A 20,775-nucleotide genomic window follows, 5' to 3' on the forward strand; every position below is an offset into this window, starting at 1 on the left:
TAGAATGGTAATAAGCAATTAAGAGATGGATTTATGAGGTTTGTAATCTGTCAAGAGATTTAGAAAGGTGAGAGAGGGAAACGGTAGAAAAAAAAAAAAAAAAGTAATATTTGAATAGCCATTTGAGAGTTGTAATTGATAAATTCTCCAATCTGCAGAGTAGTAAGGCAAAATCAAAGAAAAATGCTGTTGTATAATTATGAACAATGTTTTTGGGAGAAAAACGACAAGGGAGTAGAAGTGTTGTTATCTCATCTTGCGAATGGGTTACAAACGTGCCAGACGATTGTGAATTTTTTCAAGCAAAAGAGTGAATTGGAAAAGGATTATTCGAGGAGGTTGGGAGCTATCAATGAGAATCTATCGAAAAATTTGGTGGAGACGAGTGATTTTGGACATTTAAATGAAACGATCAATTGTTTACAAAACCTTGAATTTAAAAATGCACAATATCATTCGAAACAGAGCGAGTTTTTCTATTCGATCATTTATAATGAGATGAATTCTATTTTGAATAAGTTGAATGGCAAATATACGATGTATACAGGGTTGATTGAAAAGAGTCAGAATGATAATCAATACACGTTGCAAGGGTATAAAGACTTGCAGGGGAAATTGCTGGAGGCGCAACTGCATGTGAAAGAGATCAATGTGGGGATTAGTAATCAAACGAATGATAATGAGTATTTGCAAAGGAAATTGAATAAATGGAATTCCAATGTGACTGAGATACAAAATCAATTGAATACGTTGAAATTGGAGTGCAAGGCTTCGAAGAAGAACTGGTATAAGAATTGGTCGAAGATAGCGGGAATGTTGCAAGATTTGGAAAGTACGAGGATAGAGTTGTTGAGAAGTAAGTTGATGAGTTATTGTAAGATATTGAAAGAGAGTAATAAGAATGAGATGATTAATTTGAATCAAATGATCAAGAAGATCGATAGTTTTGAGGCGATGGATGATATAGTGAAGTTTTCTACGCAATTTGGTACTGGGAGGTTGATGGAGAAGAATTCGCAACGAAGTTTTAGTCGGGGCACTGAGGAGTCGAGATCTATGGAGATGAATAGTTCGCATATGGCGAATATCCGCAAGTTATCTAGTCAATTACAATTGCATGGAGATATAGAGCGAGAGGAGCGAGTTGAGAGTGTGGGAAGTAAGCGTGTGGGAAGTAAGCGTGTGGGAAGTAAACGTGTGGGAAGTAAGCGTGTGGAAGGTAAGCGTGTGGAAAGTAAGCGTGTGGAAGGTAAGCGTGTGGAAAGTAAGCGTGTGGAAAGTATAAGCGCCGAAAGTATAAGCGCCGAAAGTATAAGCGCCGAAAGTATAAGCGCCGAAAGCCAGCGCGCCCAAAGCCAGCACGCCCAAAGCCCCAAAACTTCTTCCCGCCAAGTCTCGACAAACATGATTGATCCTCCAGAAAACCTTCACCCTTATATACCTCCCTCGACACGTAAATCCCCGGTGGCAAAACATCCCCAACTGCCTTTCCCCATGGAAACACAGCAGCTGACCCTCCCCAATTCGTTTGATCATTTGAAAACCTTCTCCTCAACTTCAGAGTCGTCCGTGCCCAGTGATTTCCAAGAATCAATCAAGAAACGTCAAAGTGTGGATTCTATGGCGACTTCTGTGAGTTCTCTTGTGAGTAATATTGACGAATCACAAAGATTTGCTCGATCGTGGAATTCTCATAATAGGAAACGTAAATCTTTGATGGGACGCGATCTGGATAACAACGATAACCGGAGTGACCGTCTGACACAATCGGAGAACAGCAAGGAAAGATCTGCAGAAACGAGGCGCAGCAGTGTGCAACGGGTGGAATATTCGATGAATCGGAGTGAGCCGATCCCTAGGGAAAGACCTGCCAGGGAGGTTTCTGCGGGAGGGGATTTCCCGCAGATGGCTTCCAATGGGGAAAAAGTGATAAAATTAGCCAAGGCTTTATTCCCACTTTTCAACACTGAGTCAGCTTCGTTGGCCAGTTTTGATGAAAACGATCATTTGTTAATCACCGAGATTGTGAATGACGAATGGTACAAAGGGGAAGTCTATGGCAATGAGAAAATCGATCCTGGTAGACGGTATGGATTAATTCCTTATAATTTCATTGAGATTATCAAAGACTCTATATAATAGTGCAAGCGCGATTGCAAGCACGATTGCAAGCGCGACTGTAACATTACAAAACATATAAACATTAAATAAATTGACCTCTAATTCTTCTTGCCAATTGCATATCTTTTTTCATTATGGTAATACGTCTTGCATGCAGTGCCAACAAGTTGGTGTGGTCTAGTAGACCCACCAGATATGCTTCACTGGCCTCTTGCAATGCGAGAATGGCCATGGATTGCCAACGGAACTGTTGTTCGTCTAGAGTGAACTCGTCTGTGACTTCCTTGACTAATCGGGCAAACGGGATTTTCGACATCAGTAGTTCCGTGGAACGTTGGTATTTCTTGATTTCATATTCTGCCAATTGTGACGGGGTGAAGATTTTCCTTACATTTTTCCGAGTCTTGGCAATGGCTCTTAACTCTTGTAATCGTGAACGATGAGGAGGACTGTATGTGGCATTGGGTATTGGTTTCAGTTTAGTCTTGGTGGTGGCTGGAGTAATATATTCTTGGTCTGAATCATCATTAGAATCACCGTTGTCGTTGGAATCGTCGCCTCTATGTGTGTTTGGGTTTGGGTATGGGTATGGGTTTGAGTTTGAGTTTGGGTTTGAGTTTGGGTTTGAGTTTGAGTTCTCGAACCGTTTGGTTTCCTTGTATCGTTGGAACAGTCTTCTCCCTTGGATGTTACGTTGTAAGAACTGGGCAGCTCTTTGGTTCAAAAGAGTCTGTTCATCGTTAAGTCTGTTTATATTGCTGATGGTGCGTTGCGACATTGCTTGGAGTTGTTTGTCATGTGTTGAAATTTCTCCTGTGTAATGTTGTTTTGTTGTTTTTTATTTAATATATGATCGAGGCAGGGGCGACGCGAGACGCGTCGCCTCGCGCGGTGGTGTTATGGCGATGGCGATGGCGATGGCGATTGTTCCGAATACCGAAGATATTCGTGGATGTTTGCCATCGTGTCGAGTGATGGTTGTAATGTTTGCGGCAGTGGTTCCGCGGGTGGAGCGGGCAGAGGGGGCAACGAGGGGCGCCCAGAAGACTGCGGAGGAGTCTCCACACTGTGTGTGGGGCATTCCGGGGCGATCTCCGGGGGGATCTCCGGGGCGATCTCTGTGGCTGGACACGTGTGGTCAAGAAAGTCCAGTACTTGTACTGGCTCATCCGATGATCGGGATAGTAACGAGCTGTGAGACGAAAGACGGGACGAGATGCGAGACGAGATGCGAGACGAAATGCGAGACAAGACAATTGACTCCGGCGGGGACAGCGCTGACTCCGGCGGAGGCGGCGGCGAGTTTGGCAGGGCGGTTTGCGAAGAAGGCTGGCGTGATGGCGGGCGTGACGGTTTTGGCGTGGCCTGGGTAGTGGGTTTCACGGGCGCTTTCACGGGCGCTTTCACCGGCCCTTTCACCGGCCCTTTCTTCTTGACAATCGTCAGCTTCCGGAGTTTGCGAATAGCCGCTGAACTCCATTGTGAGACGGGGTCGTGGTATCGAGGTGCATCTCCTCCACGGCCATCTGGACTGGACGATGCTCTTTTGTCAAAGTGGGCGTGGTGCACGGGTCTGGGCGGCTCGGCTTCCTGTGCACCACCACCACCCAGCTCATACTGTTCCCGAGCCTTCACCCATTCAACAAGTTCTTCAACACCTGCCCTTTCACACGGCTTCTTGACAAGAATACGTCTCACAAGCAACTCATTCAACTCTCCATTGTCCCTTCGTTCGCCGTACTTTAACGGTTCTCGCACAATTTTCTCGTACGTTTCAAACTCGTTCTCTCCCATAAACGGCAGTCTGTTGTACAACAGACAATACATCGTAACACCGGTAGACCACACATCCAACTTGTACGCATCCATCTCCCCCTCCTCCTCTGCCTCACCGTCATTCGCCTCTTCATAGCCTTGGACATGATCATAACACAACTCAGGCGCTATAAACGCGGGTGTCCCCACTATCCGCCGGACCTCGGCGGCAAAAAGCGCCCCGATTTCAGTGCCCGAATTCACCCGGAGACGGGATTCCAGCACCGCCGGAGTTACCACACTACACCCGAAATCCGATAATTTGCAATTCCCACTACGAGAATCCAACAGCACATTCGACGGCTTGATATCTCTATGGACACATCCTTTCATTTTCAAATACGCCAATCCATGGACCAAATCGCTAAACACGTGCGAGTAGAACATCGAGCACGTGGCTTCTTCTCCTTCCTTGCGGCTGCCTCGTCTTTTCATAAATCGGGTCCATTGTGGTAGCATTCTCGTGTCATTCTGCTTCCCCTCATTTTCGCTCTCGGCTGTCGCCTCGCGTTTCCATTGTAATTCTCCTAAATTACAATATTCACTGACTATCAATATATTCTTAAAGTCAGTTGAATCAATCACTTCCAAGATATTAACCACATATCGGTTCCCTCGTAAAAGACGCATCAAGAATATCTCCCCCTTGCATTTTTCCAAGTTCATCACCATGATGGCTTCGTCTGCTCCGATATGGCCATGGATGCCATGACTTTTCCATTTATTGATCTGTCTCATCACTTGATTCATGGAATATTGTTGAGTGTAGGGTCTTTTGGAAATATTCTTGATTGCAACATATTTACAATCGTATTTGGTCAACTGTTGTCCGTCGCGTTTCGCCTTGTAAACTTTACCGAATTGTCCACTTCCAATCGATTTAATAATACAATACCCGTTAATCATCAACTTCCCGTCTTGTTGATTTTCTTCGTACTTGTACAACTCGTTGACTATGTCGCCAATGCCTCCATCGGGATACAGGTCTAACGTTTCTTGTATCAATCCATTATAATTGACTCGGTATTTCAATACCGATGATGACGAGTTGGTCGTCGAGCTAGAACTCGTCGGCGTGTGGCATTCTCCTAGAAACCCTTGTGTGTTTAACAACGTCGGGTACTTCATCGCCCCTCTTGCAGATGGCTATATTGCCAAGTCTATACAAATGTGTATACGCTTTATATGCGTTTATTTATTTATTTTTTTTATATAATTTATCATCATTCTCTTTCGCGTTCGCACTCGCGTTCGCACTCGCACTCGCACTCGCACTCGTGTTCGCACTCCCACCACGTCACTTCCCACGACCCTCTAGAAATCACCATGTTTCTTATGTGTCTTTAAATGTTGCGACAGATTATCCGATCTTGAAAACCTCTTGTCACAAAACGTGCAAGGAAACGGTCTTTCCGAAGAATGCACAGACCTCACATGTCTTTTCAAATGTTCTGATCTACGAAACGCCTTCTCACATTGACCACATTTGAACGGCTTCACCTCTTCATTCAAGCTCGTACCATTCGTATTGCTTGTACTCGTGCTGTTATTGATAGTCATATGCGTCACCGACGCAGATTTCCGACGCGCCTTCTTAGATAACGTTGTTGGATGTGTGGTTATCGTCGGGATCGCATTCATGATTGGTTTATTCTTGGCAAACGAAAGCGAAGTTAGATTGGTCGACGTCACGTTCAAATTCATATTAGTTACACTGCTTGTTGTAGAAGAAGGGGTTGTGCAAGGTGAAGATGACGATTTCTTACGGATCCGATTGGGTGAGATTGTATCGTTATTGATATTAAACATCGACATCCCAATCCCCATGCTGCCGGTCTTGTTGTTTGTAGTAGTAGTGGTATTAGTGCTGATGGCAGCGGCAGCGGCAGCGGCGGCGGCAGCACCACCACCACCACCACCACCACCACCACTTGTTGTAATTGGAGTGAGGAAATTGGGCTTGATACTGAGACTCGTTGTCGGCGTAGCACCAGCATCGAGCGCCTTGCAAGGATCTTCCACACTCCCATTCGTGGCCAATTTCGCAGCATGCGACGCATTCTCAGATAACATCAATGACGGATTAATAAACTTGTTTGTCGGAGTGGGTGTGGTCGAAGGTGACGACACTGGGGAGGTAGGTGAAATCATCGCTCCAAGCATCGGAGTGTGGCTATTCACCATTTCTATATATGACGTAGATGCAGAATGTTTGTGATGGTTATGGTCCCTACGCTTGGACGAGCTTGCCATACTGAAATTGTAGTTCTTGAACATGGAATTGGGTATCACGTTGGGCGTATCGTGGAAATTATTGGAAAACAAATCCATAGATGCAGTGTTGAAGAGTTCCGAGGTGTTGGCATAAACAACCTCACTAAACCGCCTGTTGTATGATGTGATGGGTGAAACAAATTGGTCCACAGTCCCTACTCCCCCCAAGCCCTCTTCTTCTTCTATGGCCTGTTCCTCTATATCATCGCCGCCTCTCTTGTGGGTATCCAAATCTAAAAGGTTCAAAGGAAACTCGTCGTTTTGCATCCCACTGCTCTCTTCAAACGGTTCCAACGCCAACGGTTGGTTCAAATTCTTCAACAAGTACAAATACTCGTTATATTCGTCTCTATCATCATCAATCAATGCATCGTGTTCCGTATCATGAGGGTGATTATTGATGGGTGTTGTCGGCGATAAATCATTAGTAATGATGGTGAATTGGTTATCAAACAAGTTGTCTTTCAACATCGTGGAACTGAATGAATGCATGGCGGTATGGGTATTCTCTTGGCGGGAATCTCGACGTTGTGTGTGGAACGATAGGTCGTTGTTGCTTATACTAGGTTCGTTTGGTGAAGTCATGGAATTCTCTATAGACGTCGAATCCATTGGGATATATTGTTGAGATGGTATATATAAAGACTAAGCTTATATGAAGACTAAGCTTATATAAAATGCAACCTATCTAAATTCGCAGTACGTAATATGTTTTATTTTACTTTTTTTTTTTTTTTCTAGGCTTTAAATTTCAATAGAGTATTAATATGTGTATTTTATTTTATTCTTTTATTTTTTTTAATACATCACCTGTAAAGGTTATAGGTACGTTTAAACGAACTATAAATATACAAATCCGGTAACCCATTATTTAGTCGTAGGGAAATCACGAAATTAATTGACACCAGGTGTGTGTCTGTGTGTAGTGTGTTATTTTTTTTTTTTTTTTTTTTTTTTGGTTTTCTTCGTATTCATAATTGGCTTTGAATTCCAACTACAAGGGAATTTCCACTCAGAACTCACCAAACAGGTAACCTGCAGTGAATTCACCGTACAACACTTGGTAGCGTGGGGGCCATTGGCTGAGCCAGCCCCTACAAGCGAATGTGGCGGGGCGCGGCGGGGGATCGAGACCCGCACGAAGCCCAGAAAAAAACCGAAACCCGCCACAGACTAAATCTCGCAGTAAGCCTTTTTTTCCCCTATCGGCTGTTCCGCGGCTCGTGTGCCTTCGGAAACCTTCGGAAACCTTCGGCTGGTCCGGAAACTCTCGGAGTCACGGTTACCCGGCGACGATTCGTTTTAGGGTGCATCCGTGCATCTCACCCGCACGTGCACCCCTACCCCACGTGTGACCGCCCGTACCCTTGGCCCGTGCACCCGCAGGAGTCAGCATCCGTACACCCGTGCCACCCACACACACACACACACACAATACATTTGCATACAGTCTAAATTTTAATCCTAATCTAAATCCTAATCTAAATCCTAATCTAAATCTAAATCTAAATCTAAAACCCAAACCCAAACCCAACCCCAAATCTATAACAAGTATGCATACACATACACCAGATTCAAGCAAAAACATCTCAGAAGGAACCAAACCGACGCCGAGTGTAGAGAACTGCCCACCATGCCAATAACAACAACGACACGACAATGCCCAAAAACCAATAGATCGATCCTTCTTCGTATCCCGGTTGGCCCGGAACAATAACATTCATACCCCAAAGACCTGTAATCACATTCATCGGTAATACCACAGTACCTAGGATAGTAATCTTACCCAACACGTCATTCATGTCGTTATTGACTCTTGTCATATCGATATTTAATTGAGCCAAATAATTCGAATGACTACGGGACAATAATTTTTCATAATGCGATAATGATGAGACCATCGTGATTATATGATCTTGAATATCACTTAAATACATATCGATTTGTTCACTTCCTTGTCTCTTGCCCAATCCTTTAATCACATCGGCCTTGGGTGATAGCAATCTCATCACACTCATTACTCTTTTACGACATTCACCAATACGACGTAGCATATCACCTTTTTTCTTCCACCCCATCATGTGGCCTACATTCACACTACTACGATGGCTATTGGTACTACGGCTTCTGCTGATGGAACTCGATTGGGTGAAACTATCATCCATACTATTGTCGTCGTAACCGTCACTACCATTGTCCCGCCTTTGTCTTCCACTGGTCTTGCTCTTTTTACCCCAAAGACTACGACGACGGCTTTGAATACTACGTTCTCGTAACATCCGATTATCAGGACCCGTGTCAGAAACATTATCATCACTACCACTTTCACCACTTTCATCACTCCCATCATCATCATCATCATCGTCACTATCATCACTGTCCTCACTATCATACCCATGATGCATCTTCAAAATGGCTTCTTCAATATCATAAACTTCATCTTCAATCGCTTCAATCATGGGGGCAAACGAATCTGTAATATCATCAATAATGGCATAGGATACCCAATCAGCAGTCACAGTCAAATAATCCTTTAATAATCTTGTTCTACGTCTTACATTGATTGGATGTGGTGTGGTGGCGAAATGGAACGTCAGGATCCCTGTTTTAAATACAATGATGTAAACATTCAATGGTTCTAATTCACCTTGTCTTGGCTTGTGTCTTACTCCACTCTTACGTTTATATCTGGTACGTGCCTCTTCATCATCATCAAAACTACTATTACTTGTGCCATGAGCACTACCATTGCTACTACGGTTACTCTTGCTAGTCTTGTAAGTGGTGGAAGATCTTCTTCTTCTAAACCCAAATAATGATCTCCAACTCTTTTTGTTACCACCTCCGTTAGTGCTACGAACACTGGTTCCATCATTAGACTCATCCATATGTTTGTGATTTTTCTTGTGTCTAATTCTTCTCTCAGCAACAATATCAAATGATCTGAAACAAACAAAATAATAATCTTTAAAAACTTCAACTTTTTCATGAGCTTCCCCCAAGAAAATATCTTCTGTGGTTAAAGGATGGATCCCAAACGCTTTACTTATAACTTTCATCTCTTCTTCGGTAGGATTCAATACATCCAACCAAAATGGTTCAATTTCTATCTCATCAATACTACCATGATTTATATTTGAATCATTTACAATAATATCATTGATATTGGTAGTTGTAGTAGTGTTAGATATACGGGATGCATTATTATTATTATTATTATTATTAGTAGTAGTAGTAGTAGTAGTATGGCCACTTATATTATTATTATTGTTGGTATTTAAATGATAAAGATTATTTTGAGATTGAGATGGGAGTAAACTCCGACGGGTACGATTACCCATTGCATTAGATGCATTAGGAGAGGTCACAGTATTACGTGATGATACTGGGTTGAGATTATTATTCACTGCATTCGTAATACTATCCACTAAAGTATATTGTTGAGCCACAAATAAATCTTCGAATTTTTGATCGCTTTGTAATAATCCAGAAATTGTAGGTGAATGGACCGTTTGTTCCAAATCTGGGCGGAAATACGTGAATCTGAAATGTTCTGGGTTATTAGAAATGATATGTGGTGGATATTGGATATTATGACCACTTTGACCTCCTCCTCTACCACCAACCAAAAAATTATCACGAATCTCATTCATATTTTTAAAATTTTTATTTAATTTCGTCTCCTTTTCCATATATTTCAAACTTCTTAATCTATCGGGATCACTAATACTACCATATGTAGATAATCTTTTCAAATGCCAAGGTGAAAGTTTCTTGGGTCTAATTCTACCTGGTGTCAGCATCTCAGTTTCGTTAACACGTTGATTACCCAATTCAGGAACCTCGATGTTGGAAACTATAGGGTGGGAAAACATTATACCTTCTTCATTCATTTGATTGTACCCCATGCCCCCTGGTCCACCCCCTCTACTATCATTTCTACTACGACTACTACTACCAACTAATTCATTATTCGATTCATTTAAATTAGAATTGGCAATGGTATTCTTATTAGTGTTTTCCATCAATATATCCATCTCATTCATCGTTTCATTCTCCACATCATCAAAACTATCAAATTGGAAATGGAATTCTTCAGCTTCTAAAGCAGCTTGTTTTCTTAATTTATCAGTCTCCTCTTTAGAAAACTCTTCCAGGATTTGACAATCAGGCCAAATCTTAACACCAATACTACTCCCATCTTCTAAAAATAAACAAACATCATCTAATGAAGAGTTTTGGGATGAACCTCTTGAAGAAGGTTGGGAATTATAATCTTCTTCTGTAGTAATCTGTGATGTATTGGAATGAGAATCTGAGCTATTATTCTTTAAGCTATTCTTATCGTGTACAGCAGTTGTGGCATTAGGGTTTAAAATTGAATTGCTACTATTATTTGTATGTTTTAATTTACATTTATTTTTAGAATCACCACCAGCAACACTTTGCATCAACGCATCCACATCAATGACAACATCTTCTTTCCCTGCAAATGTTTGTCTTCTCTTGATTTGATTATTAAAAGTAGATGGATTAATATTTGTAGTGGCAGTTGTAGGGATGAAATTGAAAGTAGCATGATGTTTTACTTTTAATGGATTACTAGCACTTTGTCTTCTAAATAAGAAATTATTACTTTTCCCATTTTTCTTCGAAATATCCATTCTTTCATTCCCCAAAGTAATATCATTAATAGTAGTATTAGGGTTAATAGTATTTTTAGTGTTTGTAGACATGCTTCTAGATCTACGTCCGGAACTGATGATGGGTGAAGTTTTCATTGCAGAAGGTCTATGGTCGAATAACGCTGAATTTTCATGACTATTTAACGATTGATCAATACTTGAATGAATTGTGGTATGGTGAGGATGAGCTTGAATAGTACTTCTACCACGTTGTTCTTGGGAACAACTTGTTTGAGTAGTGGAATTTATCAAATTATCTGGATTGGTATCAAATGAATTAGATATATCATGTAATATACCCAATGAATCCACTTGATCAAAATCATTTAATGGAGCATCATGATTTTTCAAATTGAAATTAACATCATGAAATTCTTTATGTTGATGAGGATGATCTTGTTTCTTATCAATTTCTATGAAATTTTTGTGTGGATCTGGATTAGTCGTATTTGACTCTGAAGTTTCAAGTGCTTGTTCAGATGAATTATGTGGTAATTTATATACTGACGACTGTGTATTGGAACTTTCTACATTATCAATGTTGATATTATCGTTAGCCGTAGTATTATTAATAGTGGTAATGTCTGTTCTTGAAAGTAAAGGAGTCTCTGTCTCCTTTGGATTTAGATCTCTACTCATTTTTGCATAAGGGTGAATTTAAAGATGATAATAATAATAATAATAATAATAATAATAATAATAATATATAAAACCTTGTATAATTTGAATTTATTAAAGTCCGGTTTTAAATATCATACGTCAAGTTATTGCAGTAAATCTTGAAAAATATATAAATATATCTAAGTTTTGAATATTTGTATTATTGTATATGTCTGTGTCTATTTGTATCTGTGTGTGTGTGTGTATGTATATATGAAGACTATAATAACTACAGAAATGTTCGTGAACCCTTTATTTCAATATCTTATATTTACCATTATTACTATTGTTATTGATTGTTGATATTGTATAATATTTTCAACAGTTACTAGTAAGTTATCTTAACTTAATAGTAGACCGAATAAGAACATGGTTTCCATCCCATTACTGCTGCGCCATCCCTGTGAGTAGCAGAGAAACGTGCGTAGTGACCGGAAACGGACGACTACTCAATAAATGTATGGTAGAATTTTTCCATGTCCATATATGAATTTTCTGCCTTTTTTTTTTTTTTTCGAACTACAAGAAAATTCGAGCCAACATTCTTGACACTAAGTATAATGAAATTTTGAAAAATAAAAATACAAGGGGCCTGTCCACGTGGCATGGTCAGGGTAAATTAAGGATGAGTTGGCGGCAAAATATGGGCACGTGGTGTTTTCGTTTTATAGTCAATATATACTTGTATATAAATATATATATAACGGATTATGAGAGAGGGTATAATACGTATGTAGAACATTATTATAATATACTATAAAATTAGGAAAGAATGGGAACAAATCTTGATGTAGTGATAAGGCAGAATGGTGCAGATTGTAGAGTGTATAAATGAGAGGATAAATGCTAGATATTAGATGGGGCAGAGGGGAAGAGAAGTGTGTGAAATGTGAAATTGTTTAGAAGTTCAAACTTCTATTCCTCTTCGCTGATATCATCATCTGCTCTATTCATTTCTGCTTCTAAATGCTTTGCAAATTCTTCGTCACTTGAATTATCATCATGTGCATTAGTATTATTAGCAGCTGTTGAAGACGCTGGCTGAGAAGTCGTAACTGTATTAGTTATAGGATTATAGTTTGTATTGGATAAACCTACTTCTGGAGTCATTTCAGTCTTGATACTGGTGCTATCAGCAGATCCTATGGCGTTTGTAGCGGTCACTGGTGGTGGTACTGGGTTTAAAACAGAAGCTGGAGGAGTTGGTGTGGAGCTTGAAGGTTTGGATAAAACAGGTAAGAATAACGTTGCATTAGCTTCACGTTCCAGATTTTGTTTTTTCTCTTCTGAGTTTGTCAAAGTCGGTGGAGCCACTTGCTTCTTGTTTGATGATTCTCTTTTTGATTTTTTATTGATCTCCACGTCGTCTTTGTCATCTGAGTCTCTTATTCTCTTGGAACCATCCTTGGGTTCTTTATTCTCCTTCTCATTATTAAAAGTAGCGGTATGGTCGTCATCGTCATCATCATGGTTCAACACTATGGTTCTTGTTCTTGGTCTTTTGGACCCCAATCTTCTCAATGCTTCATCAATATTCAATCTATGTTTCAACAATTCATCGTATAAATCTTCAGTCAATGAAATCCCCTTCTTCCCAGGTCTCATTTCACCAGTGGAAGAATCCATATAATATTCTCTAATATCAATCAAATTCATATTACGGAATTGTCTAACAGTGACTCTTTTGTTCTTACCTAAATCAAAAATGGCATCTGGTGCACCTAACCCACCTTGAGACAACTGGCTCATATTAGATTGATTGGATGTATGAGAGGCACCAGCATTACGAGAGGCAGAGGAATTGTTGGAATCACCACCTCTTTTCTTATTTCTATATCTATTGTAATATGACATGGATGAGAAGAGAGTGTTTGAACAAAAGATATACGGTATCAGAGGTATATGTGAGGGGAACCAGTTTTATTTAGTTACGATGTGTAATCTGTAGAAGTGTACCCAAAAAAAAAGTTTAAAAAAAAGTAAAGAATTTTAAAGAGATAAAAAGATCAGATTATGTTACAAAACTTTGTTATATCACTATGGAAATTAAAGTAAAAAAAAATAATTTTTCGTAAACAAAACGAATGTAAATTAATTAATTTAATTAAAATAAAGAGAATATATTATAATGTATGAAGAGGAAGAAGAAGAAGAAGAAGAGGAGGAGAAAAAAAACCTTGATCCCACTATTCCAATCGAATCCTCACTCTAAATCAAAACTCAAATCAAATCAAATCAAAGAAGAAATGTCCCGTGTAAAAGAGAGTAGCCATCCATTGCATAAGATAAGACAGTGTAATATTGTGTGAGAGTGTTTGAGCTGGAACAAAATTGATAGGTTTTACTAGGTCTATCAGGTTTTACAAATTAACCCTGAAGAGGTTAACCTACGTGCTTAGTTTGTATTGTTGGAGTGGTAAATTACAAGTGGTAAATTGCAACCATCTCGGTCATTGGCTCGAGCCCTTCATAGTTGGTTACGTTTACACAGGTGCACACCTAGACTTTCCAAGGATAAAACCCAAACTCAGAACAAGCTCAACCCAGAATGAAAGAATCGAAAGTTTCATATTTCAATTCTAGTTTCAATTTGAAATTTCATATTACAAATTACAAATCATTGATGAAAGAAAAAATTAAGTGAAAAAATTGAGGAAATTACAAAAATGAAAAATGAAAAATGAAAAATTGAAATTTGAAATTTGAAATTTGAAATTTGAACAAAAATGTACGGCCAGACGCTACCATGTAGGTTCCCTCGGTGCTTATTTCCGCGGGGCTCGTCGACTGTGATCAATGCCGTTTGTAGTACAGAGGGTATTTTTTTTCAGACACATATCCCAAGAGGTTTGTCAAGTAAAAAATGTCGATGAACAAATTCCGCTAGCCAATAATACTAAGGAAGGTTGGTAAAGAATGTTATTGATAAACGTTTATAGTTATTATATATAGAAAAAACTTGATTGTTTTAAGTGAAGGATAAAGCAACCAGGAATCAAACCAGATCATCACAACAAACCATGACGTTATACTTTGTTTTATTATTTGTTCTGTTAACCATTGAAATGGGGATACTCTTTTTCCTTGTATTACCCTTACCTTTCAGAATCCGTCAAAAGATTTGTAATGTCTATTACAAGATATTTGCCAATTCTACTGTCAAGACAGTTGTGGCCATGTCTAGTGCTATCATCGGGATGTTATTTGTAGACTCTTTCAGAAGATCTCAATACACTGTCGTTTTACATCATCATCAAAAGAGACACACTGGTGGTGATTTATATGAAGAATATGAGAATGAAAATTTTGCTCATGCCCCACCTGAAATCACACCAATTGAAGTCTTAGCTTCAAGAGCTTATCATCAAAGAAACACTTATATTTCAGGGTTCATCTTATTCTTTGGTGTTTGTATTGCTACCATTATGACAATTAATAAAAAATTAGTTAAATATCAATCTTTAATTAATGAAAATAAAAAACCAGGCAAGACAGATCCCAAAGGTGAAAAGGATTCCCAAGAAATCTTGGATTTGAAAGAACAATTGAGATTAAAGGAAATCACATTACAAGGGTTGAAAAAACAAGTGGGGAATGTAGAATCTCATTATGATAATGAAATTAATAAACCTTCTGCTACTTCTCCTTCACAAAAGAAGAATGAATAGGCGTTGATGTATAAGTTTATATATATATTACGTGAGTAGAATTTGTATTAGAAGCTCTATTTTTTTAATTAAAAAAATTAAAAAATAGAAAAGGAACTATATTTTTTTTAAGTTTTGTTAATAAATATTGATTCAAAAATTATTTAAGAATGAGTAGGTAAAGGATTAGAAACGTAAATATATGTTAAGTTATAGTTGAAATATAAATAAATAAATAAATAGTATGTGTGGAAAATGTTCCTTAAACACGGTGTTCACCAGCAGGGTTCATTTGATGTTGATAGATACGTTTTATAGTACTATTTTTGTCATTGTTTCTATAAGCAACAAAGGCTGCAAATGCACCAAGGAACCCAACAACAGAGATAGTAGTGACAAAAGTGTTAGGATCTTTTGATTTTACTGCTCTTGAAGCTGGCGCTCTTTTTATTATAGTGGAATGGAAATTTCTGATAATGGCACGGTTGATTAATCTGTTATACATTTTAAGGGGAGAGTGTGAGAGCGTGTGAGAGAGATATGAATTGCAATCTTTCTTTAAAGGTTGTTTAGTTTGGATATTTATCCTAAGGAAAGAGGGAAAGAAGATTGCTACAAGAATAATATGAGGGGTTTATATATATACGTATTTCTTCAAGTAATTTGCAACGTAATCAAGATTGAAACCAAAAAAACCTACCTCTAGATTTAACGGTTATATCACCGCAAGTGTATCAGTTGATAAAACTAATAAAGACTCAATACCAATTAAATGTAAATAAACGTAAAAACTGATACAAAGACATGGGGCATTACCCTTCAATGCATAACTTTCGCATTGTGTCATTTCCACAATGGAGCTGACCATTAATACAGGAAACATCATTTATACACATAAATATATATGATTGTATCATAAGGTGTCAATTTGCTTTATTTTCTAAACCCACTACCAATTCCTTACCACACAAAGGAAGCCGGGTGGTGTAAGGTGGTGTAAGGTGGTGTAAGGTGGTGTAAGGTGGTGATATCTAAGTAGCACAATGGTAAAAGAAAAACCCATATCTGGGGGTAATGTGCCTATTTCTCCATCCCCTGATGATCCTATATAACAATAAAACAATGCAAGCGTTATTATTAATAATTTATTGCGGTTTACTTGTTCGCTTGGTATTTTTTCTTTTTATTTCATTAGACCCGAAAATTCCAGATTGGAAGATAACAACCAATCAACTAAACAAAGGGCATTATCACTGCGGGATTTAAATAAAGTGCCGTGTAGAATGGTAACAACCCTTAAAAAAATAATATGGGGAAATAAGAATATAAGAGGCCTCATAGAGAGGGTTATTAATTTATGAAAAAATTAGTTGATTAAGAAAATAAAGTGCCATAAACGTGAAGACAAGCCTGGAAATAAGGGAAACCGTGCACGTGCTTAATGTTACGAGTCTAATCACTCGTACTTGATGATCTCTTCTATCATACATAAACTATTATTACGTGACTCCAATAAGAAACATCTCACGTTCGATCCATAGATGTCTCATGTATGTAATATTTCCGAGAATTTCTCACATGCACGTGACCGGCTAAGGCGTGGCGCTTTGAGACGAATCTGGACTGCATCATACCCACACTCACACACACATATATATAGTTTTGTACAACTCTATATCCTCAGCTAATTCACAGAGGTATAAACATAAACAAAAATAAAACACGTAGGTCAAAAGTTCCTAAAACTTTAACTTTCCTCTGCCGGCTGTTTCAAGATATGCCTATACTCTATACCGTGCGGGGTAAAGCTGGAGGTTTCCTAAATACAAGCACTACTTGAAATAACAGTCGAGCGGGTGATGTCATCTGATACAACTTGTCTTAAGACATGTTAGAATATCGCCACTCAAGGATCTGTGAAAACCTATAACACATTCGGAAAACATTTCGAAAAATAATAATAATAATAATAATAATAAAAAAGAATAGCTAATGTTTTATATACGTTAAACATCCAGTCAAAAGACAAGACTAATCTATCTCCTTACGACTAATATAGCACAACTAATTTAACATGGTCATCATTTCGTGTGTCCTACTCCATTGAGCTTACATTTACTTCTTGGACAAATGTATTCATAAGGTATTTCCATCTCTATCTATTATCAAGAGAATATTATTTGCTACAGATATAATACCACATTAGAATGAGGCAAACCCGTCTTTTCGCATTATATCCTGTCCAAAAAGAAACGATCTTTCATATATCCATACATTAGTCAAACATACTACAGAATGAGTAATTCAATGCTTGGGGTTAATACCACATATGGAAGTCTCTGTCATCTTACGCACATCCAATTCAGGAAACCGCGAAATTAGGAAACCGCCGTGCACATTCCGGGTCTCTGAGGCAATTGTCCGATCTGGTAAACACGATCTCGATTAGGTCAGGCACCTGCCCAGGCCAGCTACTGCTTATTTTGCTTATTTTGCTTATTTCGCGGCTGCAGCAATCCGCTTCTGAATCTGTCCGAGATCCAGCAGGATCTAAAAAAAGAAAAGTGTGCGGAAGGCACCACAGACACACTCACACTAAACGTTAAACCCCTTTCGGGCCCTGACTGCACTGCATCAGGAAACTCTTCAGATATGATCGACGCATGTGCCCCCAAAACGGCACGGCAGAACCTGTGAACCAGTAAACCCTATAACTCTCGCATAAACCCTAGATCCGACTTTACATAGCCCTGTCGACATTCTCCAATGTCCGTCATTTGCACTTTTCTTTTTCTGGTATAGTATGTTTCCTATTTGGTAAATACACGATTACATCAAAACTGAGGGGTTACCCGGCTGCACGTGACCGCATTTTTAGTCAAATAGCATGAACAATTTGGGGACATTTCCGGACATTTCCCGAGTTCTCACACCACTAAAACAGCAAAACCAAGCCAATTTAGACATTGTGATTATCGCCCCAAACGACCTTTCGTGGCAAAATAAACAAGGATTGTGAAAATTTTCACCAAACAACAACGACAACAACAGCGATAATCGAAAACGCCTTTTTTTCCCAGTTTTCGTTGTTTCTTTCTTTCACTCTTAATTTTCCCACTTGTCAAAGAATTGGTCTTTAATCCTATCTTGAATATTCAATACCAATACTACGATACCTCAACTTCTTTTCTCCTCAATCCTTGTTCTTCCAAGACAGATCAGGAAACTCTAGCCAGAAGCAGTACAAGAAAACACAGTAATTATCATCGTCAAATACTTTTATAATCTTCTAGGTTAAAACCTTTGTAAGCGACGTAAAGAGTAAGTTCCTAAGGATATTTAACAAATTTGGTGAACGACTCGATTTTTTCCCACTACTATTCTTTTACTAGTTGGTTAACTCTTTTGACTTTTTCAATAACTTTACTATATTCATAATCTCATCTAATAAAGTACTACGATTTATTGATTATTATTATCATTTTCTCTGATTGATTGTTTTTGATTCTTTTTAAAGCATTTTACACTAAAAGATAAACGATCCTATTCGGTATTCAATACTTACTTTATACTACTACTAACTCGTTATAGCTACTAACTCTCACCCTGATATTTTAGGGCTATAAACTATTAATTATATTGCTATTATTGCTGCTATTGATTCTCTCTACTCTATCAAATAGTACCTTTGAATTTTTTTTTCTTTAAGTGACTTTAAACGCCTATTGAAGTAATAAAATAAAAAAGAATTCCCTTTTTATTGCTTATTTCTTTATCCATTACTCAAAGGCTCTTTCTTTCTCTATCTTCATCTGATTGATAATATTGAATTTGGAATTTCTAGATTCATACTGAAAGAAAAAAAAATAACATAAAAATATAAACTAAAAAAAACCTTAAAAAAACTACTGTTTACTGTATTAGAGTGCTTCAAAAAGGGTATACATCATATCTACTTTCGTTGCTAAATTGAAAAAAAAATAAAAAAAATTTAGAAAGAAGAATTTTTTTTCCTGTAATAAACACTTCTATTTACCATATACTAACTCTTCTCTTTTTACTATTATTATATACTTACAATGTCTGATATTGATGATACTACAGATGCTAACCAGCAACTCTCTGCTACTTCTCCGCACAACGCAAACTCGGTAACCACTGACTCCACCGATAACCAAGTCAGTTCCACAATTACCAATTCAAACTCCGCTGTCACAGATCCAACAAGTGATTCTGTAAATACTCCAGGAAATCAAGATGTCGTAGCAACTGCAGGGAACTCCACTGCAGGGAACTCAGTCGATACCCCAGGTTCAGGTTCTGCTACTGATGGTCCTAAAGAAAGAAGAAAAATAGAAATTAAATTCATTGAAAATAAAACAAGACGTCATGTCACATTCTCCAAGAGAAAACATGGTATCATGAAAAAGGCTTTTGAGTTATCTGTACTAACAGGTACTCAAGTCTTATTATTGGTCGTTTCAGAAACTGGGTTGGTCTACACTTTTTCCACTCCAAAATTCGAACCAATTGTTACACAACAAGAAGGTAGAAATTTAATTCAAGCTTGTTTAAATGCTCCAGATGATGATGATGACGATGATGGTAATAATAATAATGACGGTGAACAACAGAATGTCATCCAAGCTAATGAACAAGCTCAAATGGGTCAAATAACAAACGGAATGACTCAACAACAACAATTGGCCACTCTTCAACAACAACAGCAACAACAACAGCAACCGCAACAACAGCAAATGCAACATCCTGCCATGGGTATGAACCCTCAACAAGGTCAACAAGGTCAACAAGGCCAAATACCAACCTCTGTAGGTGAACATTTACAAAATCAATTACAAAAGACTGCGGATAATGGTATAAAGCAAGAATTACAAAAACCAATGGATCAAAACCAAATGGTTGGAATAATACCTAACCATAATCAAAACGTTCAAGTTCAAAACGCTCAAGGTAATCCACATCTGATACCATTACAGAATGGTGCCGCCATGCAACAGCATATGGCTCAACAACAAGGTAATCCAATGCAACAACAACCACAGCAACAACAACAACCACAACAACCTATTGGTGGTATGATGACTAATGAACAATTACATGCTCAACAACAAGCTCAAGCACAACACGCACAAGCCCAACAAGCTCAAGCTCAACAACAATCTCATCAACAAATGATGCAAGGCCATCCTGAGATGCAGGGTAATCCAAATCAACAACAAAACTTCCAAAACTTAGCCAATCAATACTTAAGTTCAGATCAAAATGCTGTTTATCAACAGTATTTCCAAGAATCTCAACAAGGTCAATATTAAGTAGCCATAAAGCAAAAAAAAAAATGGTTTCATTTAGATTAACTTTGTTTTAAATTTTTTTTTTTTTGATTTGTGTTTAATTTGATTGTTTCTACTTTATCTTTTTTAATTTTAAATGCTTTTTATGATAAAATATTATTCTATCGCCGAACTTATCCATTGAGTGTGAATTTATTACTATTACTATTTTTCTTATTTCTATTACTATTATTTTATATATATATATATATATATATATAT

General features: G+C 38.2%; 8 protein-coding genes across 8 annotated transcripts; 3 read left to right on the forward strand and 5 right to left on the reverse strand.

The window, feature by feature from the left end:
- Window positions 1-183: 183 nt before the first annotated feature.
- TBLA0G01880 (BAR and SH3 domain-containing protein) lies at window positions 184-2,139 on the forward strand (the record flags this gene model as incomplete). Its single annotated transcript, XM_004181602.1, has 1 exon — window positions 184-2,139. One exon carries the CDS (start codon window positions 184-186, stop codon window positions 2,137-2,139), a length of 1,956 nt encoding a protein of 651 aa, XP_004181650.1.
- Window positions 2,140-2,203: 64 nt separating this feature from the next.
- CSE4 (centromeric DNA-binding histone H3-like protein CSE4) lies at window positions 2,204-2,899 on the reverse strand (the record flags this gene model as incomplete). Its single annotated transcript, XM_004181603.1, has 1 exon — window positions 2,204-2,899. One exon carries the CDS (start codon window positions 2,897-2,899, stop codon window positions 2,204-2,206), a length of 696 nt encoding a protein of 231 aa, XP_004181651.1.
- Window positions 2,900-3,018: 119 nt separating this feature from the next.
- Window positions 3,019-5,064, reverse strand: ELM1 (serine/threonine protein kinase ELM1; the record flags this gene model as incomplete). Its single annotated transcript, XM_004181604.1, has 1 exon — window positions 3,019-5,064. One exon carries the CDS (start codon window positions 5,062-5,064, stop codon window positions 3,019-3,021), a length of 2,046 nt encoding a protein of 681 aa, XP_004181652.1.
- Window positions 5,065-5,250: 186 nt separating this feature from the next.
- TBLA0G01920 (C2H2-type zinc finger protein) lies at window positions 5,251-6,822 on the reverse strand (the record flags this gene model as incomplete). Its single annotated transcript, XM_004181605.1, has 1 exon — window positions 5,251-6,822. One exon carries the CDS (start codon window positions 6,820-6,822, stop codon window positions 5,251-5,253), a length of 1,572 nt encoding a protein of 523 aa, XP_004181653.1.
- A 977-nt stretch (window positions 6,823-7,799) lies between these two features.
- On the reverse strand, window positions 7,800-11,534 carry MNR2 (putative Mg(2+) transporter MNR2; the record flags this gene model as incomplete). The annotated part of the gene is made up of 1 exon (XM_004181606.1): window positions 7,800-11,534. The coding sequence occupies one exon, from the start codon at window positions 11,532-11,534 to the stop codon at window positions 7,800-7,802; it is 3,735 nt and encodes a 1,244-aa protein (XP_004181654.1).
- A 936-nt stretch (window positions 11,535-12,470) lies between these two features.
- On the reverse strand, window positions 12,471-13,409 carry SUB1 (chromatin-binding transcription coactivator SUB1; the record flags this gene model as incomplete). The annotated part of the gene is made up of 1 exon (XM_004181607.1): window positions 12,471-13,409. One exon carries the CDS (start codon window positions 13,407-13,409, stop codon window positions 12,471-12,473), a length of 939 nt encoding a protein of 312 aa, XP_004181655.1.
- Window positions 13,410-14,620: 1,211 nt separating this feature from the next.
- Window positions 14,621-15,223, forward strand: TBLA0G01950 (uncharacterized protein; the record flags this gene model as incomplete). Its single annotated transcript, XM_004181608.1, has 1 exon — window positions 14,621-15,223. The coding sequence occupies one exon, from the start codon at window positions 14,621-14,623 to the stop codon at window positions 15,221-15,223; it is 603 nt and encodes a 200-aa protein (XP_004181656.1).
- Window positions 15,224-19,281: 4,058 nt separating this feature from the next.
- Window positions 19,282-20,535, forward strand: TBLA0G01960 (MADS-box domain-containing protein; the record flags this gene model as incomplete). The annotated part of the gene is made up of 1 exon (XM_004181609.1): window positions 19,282-20,535. One exon carries the CDS (start codon window positions 19,282-19,284, stop codon window positions 20,533-20,535), a length of 1,254 nt encoding a protein of 417 aa, XP_004181657.1.
- Between the last annotated feature and the right edge of the window lie 240 nt (window positions 20,536-20,775).

The sequence above is a fragment of the Henningerozyma blattae genome, chromosome 7 (assembly GCF_000315915.1).
Source record: "Henningerozyma blattae CBS 6284 chromosome 7, complete genome".
In the NCBI taxonomy this organism is placed as follows: domain Eukaryota; kingdom Fungi; phylum Ascomycota; class Saccharomycetes; order Saccharomycetales; family Saccharomycetaceae; genus Henningerozyma; species Henningerozyma blattae.